The 11402-nt window shown below is 31.9% G+C and overlaps 1 protein-coding gene across 3 annotated transcripts; it reads left to right on the top strand.

Annotated features, from left to right (window-relative positions):
• The first annotated feature begins 321 nt into the window (after positions 1-321).
• Positions 322-10177, top strand: LOC105781103 (cycloartenol synthase 2). Of its 3 annotated transcripts, XM_012605681.2 has the most exons (16): positions 327-578; positions 659-850; positions 2314-2403; positions 2490-2684; positions 3978-4232; positions 4572-4760; positions 4865-4978; positions 5357-5479; positions 5598-5720; positions 6319-6420; positions 7384-7440; positions 7567-7613; positions 7952-8095; positions 8644-8821; positions 9459-9623; positions 9989-10177. In XM_012605681.2, the coding sequence occupies exons 1-16, from the start codon at positions 378-380 to the stop codon at positions 10106-10108; spliced, it is 2295 nt and encodes a 764-aa protein (XP_012461135.1). In that variant the 5' UTR covers positions 327-377; the 3' UTR covers positions 10109-10177. The 3 variants fall into 3 exon arrangements, 2 of the variants coding, with proteins under 2 accessions (XP_052482160.1, XP_012461135.1); XR_008192649.1 differs by lacking the exon at positions 9989-10177 and having other exon boundaries at positions 322-578; positions 8589-8821; positions 9459-9608; XM_052626200.1 differs by lacking the exons at positions 8644-8821; positions 9989-10177 and having other exon boundaries at positions 323-578; positions 9459-9611.
• The last annotated feature ends 1225 nt before the right edge of the window (positions 10178-11402 follow it).

Raw genomic sequence — 11402 nt, 5'->3', positions numbered from 1 at the left:
ACTAAATCCGTAACCAAATACGAAACTGTTATGATACTTTTATCGTCTCTCGACAGACCCAAAACACATCAATATATATAATGTTGAATTATTTGGTAGGTAATTGCATTATTCGTAATCGGAGCTCTAAAGATAATTTTGTTTTTTTTTTTAAATTTCATTTAGTTGTCTTAATAATTGAAGTCTCTTAGAATATAAAATTGGGTGTATATTATAAAATCAACACTAATTTTTGTTTGATGCCAAATAAGTAAGTATTTTAATGTGTTGTCCCATACATTACCACCCAAAATCATCATTTTATTCTTCTTTGTTTTTTTCAAGCATATATTAGACTAGCTAATTAAGTGCATTAATGCTACTAAGAAAAAAAGAAAATGTGGAAGCTCAAGGTTTCTCAAGGGGACGATGAACATGGACTCAAATCCTTCAACCATCATATCGGCCGACAGTATTGGGAGTTTGATCCTAATCTCGGCACCCCACAAGACCGAGCTCGAGTCGAATTGGCTCGAAACCACTTCACCAGTAACCGGTTTCGAGCCAAGCAAAGCTCTGATCTTCTAATGAGGTTTCAGGTACCTTATATCGATTGCACATTAATTCTTCTTCTTCTTCGTCGTCGTTAATATGCATGTATAAGTTGTTTTTGTGGTAGTTTGCGAGGGAGAATTCATCAATAGGCTATGAAACGAAGGTGCCTCTTGCTAAAGTCAACAACTCTTCTGGAACTGAAGAAACGGTGAAGATGGCATTACGAAGGGCTCTCGGATTCTATTCGACTGTACAATCGCATGATGGGTTCTGGCCGGCCGACTATGGCGGCCCCTTGTTCCTTCTACCAGGATTGGTACCTCATTTTCATTTTCATTTATGGATGCTAGCTTTCTTTTTTTTTTTTGGTAAATATGCTCCAAAGTCCTTACTTTTTCATACATTTAGAATTTAAATATATGAAAAGTATAGGAAGTTGGAGCATATTTTAACTTTTTCCCTTCATTTTCTTTTAAACAACATTTGGTTAAAAAAAGGGTTAATTCTACAAAACACCATCAAATTAATTGATCTCTAAATTTCAAAACGTTTTAATCGAATCCTGAAAATAATTAGGTAGAAAATATTAAATCAAATATAACTAAATGTATGGATAAATTATAAACGTGTGTGTATTTACCCTTATCGATAATTTGGACCTAACATATTAAAGATGCCATAATTAAAATATACTCTAAATTGTTTATGAATTATTATACGTCTCTATATTTTAAATATGATGGCGTTTGATTGTTGGTACATCAATTTGGATAAATTAAGATGGGTATTGCAATCATCATTTAGCTTCTCTGTAACTTCATTGAAAACGAGGTTCCATCAATCAACATTACCTTTCAAATCAACTTAAACGGTCCCCCTCTCATTATGCCTTCATATATATATATTTAATATGCATTGGTCCCTTTGAATATTAATATACGGTAAAATTGTATTTTGATCTAATTCTTTAATAAATGAAAAGTTATAAGTCGGTATAATAATAAAGTTAGCATTTTAAGCCTATAATTTAAGATCCCAACAAATATTAGCTATGCTTAGACTTGTCCATGGGTCAGTCTGGACTGGGCATTGATAAAAAATTAAGCCCGCTTGATAGGCTCGACTCCAGCCTGGCTTAAAAAATGGGTTTAAAATTTTACTCAAGCCCGGTCCGGATAAAAATACTAAAACTTGGGCCTAGCCCGTCCGTATTAAAATTCTTTTATATAATTTTTTAAAAAATATAATACATCAAAATTACTAAAAGTATCAAAAATAAATGTTTCTCAACAAAATGAAAATAAATTAAAAAAGTCTTTATACTTAAATAAGACTAAGATAAACGCAACTTAACAAGCAAAAGCTTGTAAAATAGTAGCAAATTAAACAATAAAATAAGAGTTTACAGTATCCAAATTACAATAACAATAAAATAGTAGCAACATAATAGTGAAATGAAAGCAAAATAATGAAAAATCAATAAGAAAATAGCAGATTTTTTTTTCGTTTTGCAAATTCGGGCCGAACCAGGCCCAACCCGAAAAAATCTTACCTGAGGCCTGACCCATTTTCTAAACTTGCCTTATTTTTGTCCAAACCCTCTCACTTTTTGAACGGGTCTTCGAGTCGAGTGGTCCAACCCATGTACAAGTCTCTAGTGCATATAATCACTTTCGCCCTAATAGTGTACTAAATAATAATCAATAGCTATACACTTAATATCACAAAAGGTTTCATGCAAATTTATTTTTAAATATATAATGCTGAATTACTTGGTAGGTGATTGGGTTGTTTGTAACCGGAGCTTTAGACATAATCTTGCCATCCCAGCATCGACAAGAGATACGTCGCTATCTATACAATCATCAGGTTTTGTTGATAAACATTATTGGTATTTTGTTTAGTTGAGATATAGTATATGAGAGAAATGAAAAGTTTAATGGGTGTGGGAGCAGAATGAAGATGGAGGATGGGGCATACACATAGAAGGGGACAGCACAATGTTTGGGACAGCACTCTCATATGTCACCTTAAGGTTGTTGGGAGAGACAAAGGATGGTGGGAATGGTGCTATTGAGAATGCAAGGAATTGGATTCTCAACCATGGTGGTCTCACCTTCATTCCTTCTTGGGGCAAGATGTGGCTTTCTGTAACTCTCTCTCTCTTTATATATATATATATATATATATATATATATATATATATATATATATATTCGTTGCAAATTCAAGTTGGATTTGAAATTAATCTCTATTGATCGGGAGTGCTAGTGACATAATCTTCCTAACATGTGCATTTCTTAATATGGGGGAGATGTTGCTACCACCTCAATCAACAATTTAAAGATTATGACATACTCATCAGTGGGTTGAAAATGTTTTATTAAATATTCACATAATAATGAAATAAAACTTTGGTTGAAATGATAAAGTTGAAGATTTAAAAATAATAATGTTAAGTTCACGTCCTACCATGTATGGATTTTATTGGTTTTTATGGAAATTTATTTATTTTTAAATAAAAACCCTAGTAATAATTTATTTTATAAATAAAAGGGTTAATATAACTTTTAATCCCTAAATTTGACAATTAAGTTCACTTTGGTACCTAAATTTTTTGTCCACTTTGGTACTTGATCTTAACAACTAAGTTCATTTTGGTCACTGAACTTGGCAAATGTAAAACTTTGATGACATAACACTTTTATATTTTCCATATTTTTCCATGCCATCACCTAAAATTTTAAATATATATATATTTATTAAAATTTTCAGGTGATAATGTGATAAAATCTCAGAGTGCCACATAATCAAATCTTGATGAAATCCAAGTTCAAGGATAAAAAAGGACCTAGTTGTCAAGTTTAGATACCAAAGTGGACCTAATTGCCAAGTTTATGGACTAAAACTTATATTAACAGCAAATAGAATGACTTCTAATTATTTCCCAATTGAGTTATAGTATTTGATTAACTTGAAAGATAAACTCAATCAAAAATATTATGCATATTGTTGAGGGGGATTGGTTCTCTTATTGGGAGAAGTACTATCGTCCTTTGAGTTGTTGATCAGACCCTCAAAGAGTAGAGGTATTGTGCCCGAGGTGTCTATACTTGGTTTTAGCCTTAAGTTTTATCCTACCCATTAAGACACTTTAATGACATGGGTTCAAACTCTACCAATGCCAAATGCTAACCACTCTTTGGTGGACTAGTAGCTTCTGCATGCCAAACTCTGTGAACTTGTTTGGGCTCTCTTCAGAGTAAGGAGACAAAACCCGAGACTAAAACTGAGTATAGACACTTTGAGTACAATACCTTCACTATTTGAGGGTCCAATCGGCTGCTTAAAGGATAACACTTCAAATATATATACACATATTTGTATACGTAATAAGGTAGCTAGCTGATGGTGATGATGTGAGTTGAATTTGACCGATTGAGGTGCTGGGAATATACGAGTGGAGTGGGAACAATCCATTTCTACCAGAACTATGGTTACTCCCCTATCGTTTGAACCCCATACATCCAGGGCGGATGTGGTGCCACAGTCGAATGGTGTATCTGCCGATGTCCTATTTATATGCCACCAAGTTCGTAGGCCCTATCACTTCCCTTATTTTGTCGCTCCGTCGTGAACTCTATCCTCTTCCTTATCATCTCGTTGATTGGGATTGTGCTCGTTATCTTTGTGCCAAGGTACCCTACTTTTTCATTTCCATTTCATTACAATGCTATCATAAGGTCTTACCTCAATGATAAGGTTGATCCCAAATCCGAGACTCATTATACAAGGGCGAAGGCAAATGGGGGCAGGCAATAGCCTTGCCCCTCAAATCGTAAATTTGTCATTTAAGCCCTTAAAATTTTATGAGATTACATATTAGTATAATAATAAAATTGCACTTTTTGATCTCCAAAAATTATGATTCATCTCTGACTTTCCTAAAATAATTTTTTGACTTCACCGTGTCACCATATGTTCTATTTTTGTTTCTATTATTAACATTAATTATATGATAAACAATGTTTTGGCAGGAAGACCTATATTATCCACATCCCATTATACAAGATGTATTATGGGAATGCCTTGAAAAAGTAGTAGAGCCTGCTTTAAAGAAATGGCCATTGTCTAAGCTAAGGAAAAAGGCTCTTCACACTGTGATGCAACACATCCACTATGAGGATGAAAGTACTAATTACATTTGTATTGGCCCTGTCAGCAAGGTTAGCAGCTACTTGCTCCAATTTAATTTAATTACTTGTACATTAGGCATATATATAAAAATATATATATGAATGTCTGTGTGTGTGTGTGTTGTGCATTGCAGATGCTGAACATGGTATGTTGTTGGGTAGAGGACCCAAAGTCAGAGGCATTCAAGTGTCACCTTTCAAGAATTAAAGATTACCTTTGGGTTGCTGAAGATGGCATGAAAATGCAGGTTTATACATATACCCAATTACATTACCCTATGCTTTTTCCCACTATTTTTTTCCAAAAAATTATATTCAATGTAATAAATATATTTATAAAGAAATTAATATAATTTATTAATAAAGTTTTAATTGAATGGTAAAATAAATATGTTGAAAACTATAAAAGCTTAGATTCAAATACTATTACGTGCATTTATATTTCTATTTTCTATTACATGACACAAAATTTAATAGAGTTTGATATTAATAGTGATAATTTGCTTCGTAAGGTAAAGTATATTTGTCATTACCTAATTGAATTAGTACCCAGTTGACCCGTAACACTAGACTCTTAAAATATCCATGTATGTATGTATAGATGAAGAAATTTATGTACGATGCAGGGATACAATGGATCTCAATTATGGGACGTTGCTTTTTCAGTACAAGCAATCATGGCAACTAACCTAGTGGATGAATATGGTTCAATGCTTAAGAAAGCTCACAGCTTCATCAAAAACACACAAGTATATATATATACACCATGATTAACATCTAAAATCTTTTTTTTTTTTGGCTATAACATTGTTCTAAATTGGAGAATTATAATTATAGTAATTGTGTTAGTGTTGGATTAATTAAAAGGTAAAAGAAAACAGTGGAAATGGCCTTAATCTATGGTATCGTCACATTTCTAAAGGAGGATGGCCTTTTTCAACCCCGGATAATGGTTGGATCGTCTCCGATTGCACTGCGGAAGGGTTGAAGGTAAATATTTTATCGGTGAGAAAGATATTACATGCTTAAGTGTATTTGAATTTATGTTTTTTAAATTGCTGCAACAATCAATAATATTTGAATCAGATCGGATTGACCGATCAGACCGGTTGGATCGAGAATTGGTCGGAGTATCGATCTAGAGAATAGCTTTGAACCGATTAGATCGGAAACTGGTATGGGCCAGTTGAACCAACTAAAAACCTGATTGAACCGATGGTTGAACCAGTTAAATCAAGGTTTTTTTAAACATTTTATTTAAATTTTTAATGATTTTTTTAATCAAACTGATCGATGAGTCGATGACCTGACTAATTCAACCACCATCTGATTCTAAAAACATTGGCAACTACAATCAAGCTAAAACCCAAATCAACCTAATTGATATATAGAGGCAAAACGGAGGAGGGGCCAGAAGGCGCTTTAGCCGCTTCAAAAGGTTTAAATCTTTTTTTTTTTTAATTTTAATTTCACCTCAAATTTTTTTGAAAATTTTAATCAGATGGAAGACTTAATGTCAAATTCCGCCATTGTTGATAGAATTAAGTAGAAAATACTTATATGATATTGGGTGATTTATTTGGTGCAGGCAGCACTTTTATTATCAACAATGCCATCCTACATAGTTGGTGAAGAGGTTATAACACCAGATCGATTATATGAGGCTGTTAATGTCATTTTATCTTTACAGGTAACATATATAACATCTACTTTTCTTATTTTTGTTGGTTGAATTTATGGATTGGATTAGGGTGTAATCGAGAAAAGTCCAAATACTGGAAAGTTTGAGTTCAATTGACCATCTATTTTTAAATTCAAGCTCGACTTAAAATAAAATTGAGTTATTCAAGTTCAAACTTGATTAAACTTCTTTATCAATTTTGATACTCAACTCAAATTTGAGCTCAACTAAGCTTGTATATATTCAAGTTCGAGCTCGACTTGATAATTAAGCTTAAGGTTAATAAACGTAGTTTAATAATATAAAAATATTAAAAATATATATTAAAAATAAAAAGCTTGATAAGACTCGTGAGCCGTTCGAGCTGAGTATAACTAAGCTTGAATTCGACTTGGCTCGATAATTATCAAATCAAGTTCAAATTTTTTTAGTCAAACTCGATTAGCTTGTAAGCACTAGTATCTCATTTACACCCAAATTTGAATTACACTTGTCAAATAGGTGAGTCTTGTTGGTTTTAGTTTGGATCAATATGCAATCGAATTTAAATTTGTTGGATCATTTTCAGTCCAAATAATTTTGAATTCAGACTGTTCAAATTTAGATCATTTCAGGCTCAAGTCATTCTGGGTTTACTGTTTTTAGTCAAGTTTTTGGGTCATCCTAGGTTCAGGCCATTTTGGGTTTAGATTACTTCAAGTTTAAATCATTATGGATTTAGATCATTTTTAGATTTAGGTTGTTGACTTTTTATGATCAATCGAGTTGGATTGGGTTTTGACTCAAGTTTTCCTATTCCTACTACTACCTATACTCGTAAACCTTTAGATCAAAGGATAATATGCATTTAAACAATCTCGTACCACATCCTCTTGTTACAACAACAACAATACCAATTAAATTAAAACTCAATCGAAAACTCAACCATATAAACATATTTATTTAGCATTTTTGCTTGTTCTTAATTCACAGAACAACAGTGGTGGTTTTGCATCCTATGAGCTCACCAGATCTTATGCATGGTTGGAAGTAAGCCTTAATTCATACTTTTTCATCCATTTATATGTGTGTATATATATATGTGTGTAAATTATGAAGGATGGTTTATTTTATTTGAGATTTCTTAACTTTTTTTCTCCTATATTTATATTGCAGATCTTAAATCCAGCTGAATTGTTTGGAGATATAATCATTGATTATCAGTATGATCCAAAAATATGTCTCCTTTTTCCAAGTTTCCATTTAGCATATAACATTTACCGCTGTGGCTCAAAATATTCAAAATTAATTTAGTTAATTTACTTTTCTTTGGATGGAAAAATTTTCTAAACTGTTAAAATTTTAACGGTAATGGCACAGTAGTATGCGTGACAGTTTACATGTAATTCATAAAAGATTTTATTAGTTCAATTAATTTTTTGTCCAACAAAATATAATTTAACTGAATTTTGAAGGTCCCGAACAAAACTAAACGTGAGAGGCTAAATTTATGATTCTGATTGCGTTTAACTCTAAAATCAATGAAATTTGATGATTTTAGGTATGTGGAATGCACTTCAGCAGCAATTCAAGGCCTCAAATTATTTCAAAAGCTGCACCCAAATTACAAAAACAAAGAAATACAAGCTTGTATTAGCAAAGCAATCAATTTCATTGAGAGCATACAATTACCTGATGGGTCATGGTATCTTTTCTTCACACATTACTTATTTCATTGTCATATACAGAGATTTGTTCTATAAAATTAATGATAGAACAAACAAGATATTCATATTTCACTCGAATGAATATATATAGGTAAAAGTACTATAAAAGTTATTGTACTAGGAGTCAGATTACATTTTACTTCCTGTATTAAAAAAATAAATACACTATGCTAGATCAAAAAGCAAATTGGTCCCTCTATTAAAAATTACATCCATTTCTACTATTAAAAACCAATCTCCATATGTCAGCATGAAGTACACGTGGCACATCACGCATAACTGTCTGATTATTCAGTTAGCTACACCAATTTTTAATAGAAATGACCGTATTACCCTTTAATCTAATGTATAAAAACTAATTTGCTTATTCTTTTTAGTAAAAGGGAGTAAAATGCTATATGACTCTTAGTACGAGACCTTCATGATACTTTTGCTAATATATATGTTTTTTTTAATTCCTTGCACCTGAAGCGATATAAGGGCTTTAGTACTTAAGATGCCCGAAATTGACACTTGTGATGTTAAGGTATGGGTCATGGGGAGTGTGCTTTGTGTATGGAACATGGTTTGGGATAAAGGGATTGGTAGCTGGTGGAAGGAACTATCACAATTGTGATGGTATAAGAAGAGCATGCGATTTCTTGTTGTCCAAGCAACTACCTTCTGGGGGTTGGGGAGAAAGCTACCTTTCTAGTCAAAATAAGGTGAGACACATCACATCATATTTTTAAAATATTTTTCATATCATATGAGTTTAATAGGTGAAAGTATTATGGAGGTCTTTGTATTAGGAATTGAATTATATTTTGCTTCATCTACTAAAAAAAGGGCAAATTAGTCCCTATGTATTAGATCAACGAAAAAAGTGGTTCTTATGCTAAAATTTTCATCCATTTTTACTATTAAAAATAAGTTTTTGTATGTCAGCATGAGGTACATGTGGCGTGCCAAGTGTAATTGTCTAGTTATTATGTTAACCACACTAGTTTTTAACAATAAAAATAGATGAAATTTTTAACAGAAATGACCAATTTACTCTTTAATTTAACATTAAGGGACTATTTTGCTCATTTTTTGAGTAAATGAGGTAAAATGTAATCTGACTCCTAGTACTTGGGCCTTCATAATACTTTTACAGAGTTTAATCACCATTCATAAATAATTTTGCTTAAGGATCTTCATCATCTCAAGTCTAAAGGTTTAGCTGATATTTGGAAGGGTTTGAACAAAAATGTTATATTTAAAAAATAAATTTAGATTTTGATTATCCATTTATAAATAAGGATTGTTTTAAGAAAAATTTGAAACTCATGTTTCGGATCGGGATGAGCTGATGAACAGGTGTACACAAATTTAGAAGGAAACAAGTGGCATCTAGTGACAACTGCATGGGCAATGTTAGCTTTGATTGAAAGTGGACAAGCTGATAGAGATCCCACGCCATTGCACCGTGCTGCCAAGGTTTTGCTCAATTCTCAGTTGGATAATGGAGATTTCCCACAACAGGTAAAAGGTTATGATATTAAGTAACATGTTTATATTTATATATCCATTAAAATTTATGAAATTAAGCTATTGTGGAGGTTCTTGTATTAAGAGTCAAATTGCATTTTTTCCTCTACTGAAAAATTGAGAAATTAGTCCACATACATTAGATCAAAGAGCAAATTAATTTTTATGTTAAAAATTCCATCCATTTTTACTGTTTAAAATTGGCACCCCATGTGTCACTATCTAGTTATTCTGTCAATCACGCTAGTTTTTAATAGTATAGATTGATGAAATTTTTAGCCGAAATGACCAATTTGTTTTTTTATTGTAATATAGAGGGATTAATTTAATTATTTGTTTGTTTGTTTATAATTTTACAGGAGATAATTGGAGTGTTCAATAAGAATTGCATGATAAGTTATTCATCCTACAGAAATATATTTCCCATATGGGCCATGGGAGAGTACCTCAACTGTGTATTACTTGCCAAATCCAAGTAACTGAAGAAATCTTGTACTTGACTTTTCAAAGAATGTAAAGAAATAAAAAGATGGTATTATGTGATGAAATTAACACCTTTTATGAATTCATATGGTAGATTTCATAAATTAAAAAAAAAAGAATTGGTTAAATTCCAAACCCAAAAATTAAAATTAATATAAAAAATCGAGAACCAAGTACTGTGTAGAGGTGCTCATGGGTCGGGCGGCCCGCCCGAAATATGGGAGGGTTTTGGTAAAAATATAGGCCCGAAATATGGGCTTGGGAAAAAAATGAGGCCCGTTTAGAAAACGGGCTGGGCCTCGGGCACCACTTTTTTAGCCCGGGCTTGGCCCGGCCCGGCCCGATATAATAAATATATTTATTTTTTTAATATTTTTAATTTTAAAATATTTTTAAAATACTTTTTTATTATTTTTTAATTTTAAAATACTTTTTAAAAATTTTTTAATTTTAAAATATTTTAAAAATACTTTTTAAAATTTTTAAAATAATTTTTTGGTATTTATTAAAAAAATGGGCCGGGCCTGGCCCGGGCTTATGATTTTTTTCCCGGGTCGGGCCTGAGTAAAATTTCAGGCCCATATTTCGTGCCGAGCCGGACCCAGGCCTAGGACCCGGGCCAAAATTTTTTTATTGGCCCGGCCTGGCCCATGAGCACCTCTAGTACTCTGTTATTGGAGGATTTAGTCCTTCTACCGTTTCTAGTCCCATTACTTTCAAAAATGTGTATTATTAATTTTGAGACCGACTTTTTTCCATTAATTTCATCAAATCATTTGACGTGATTTATGTTTTAAAATGTATGATGACGTGGTATAATAGGCTTTGACATTTTTGGTTTTTTTTTTTAAATAAAGTAATTTAATCCTTGTCAATTACCAATTAACGACAATTAATCATGACATTAATGTTTTATGTCAATTGTACATACTTTTGATTGGTATGATAACAAATTTAGTTTGCAACATTTATGTAAATGTTAAGGCTGATTTTTTTTTTAGAATCTAGACCAAATTGACACAACATATGAATATTGAAAGCTAAATTTATTGTTATACCGATCAAATTTGTGTAAAATTGACTGAAAATATTAATGTTGTGATTAATTATCCTTAATTGATAGGGATTAAATCACTTCAATTTTTTTAAAAGGGACCAATTTACTCAATTTCAAGATTTTTTTTTCCAATTATAATAAAGGGATTAAATCCTACCAAAACACATAATACATGGAATTTGACTGATAATAATAAATATTATGGTAAAATTACTGTGGAGCCCCTTGTATTA

The sequence above is a fragment of the Gossypium raimondii genome, chromosome 13, assembly GCF_025698545.1.
Source record: "Gossypium raimondii isolate GPD5lz chromosome 13, ASM2569854v1, whole genome shotgun sequence".
Classification (NCBI taxonomy): domain Eukaryota; kingdom Viridiplantae; phylum Streptophyta; class Magnoliopsida; order Malvales; family Malvaceae; genus Gossypium; species Gossypium raimondii.
The sequence above is the reverse complement of the archived record's forward strand: the minus strand, read 5'-3'. Positions and strand labels throughout refer to the sequence as shown.

Bases quoted from the DNA above. Each gene is read 5' to 3' on its own strand.
- LOC105781103 (XM_012605681.2), top strand. From the start codon at position 378: ATGTGGAAGCTCAAGGTTTCTCAAGGGGACGATGAACATGGACTCAAA. The intron at 6,421-7,383 runs GTAACATATATA...CTTAATTCACAG, and splicing joins ATGTCATTTTATCTTTACAG to AACAACAGTGGTGGTTTTGC. The intron at 7,441-7,566 runs GTAAGCCTTAAT...TTTATATTGCAG, and splicing joins GATCTTATGCATGGTTGGAA to ATCTTAAATCCAGCTGAATT.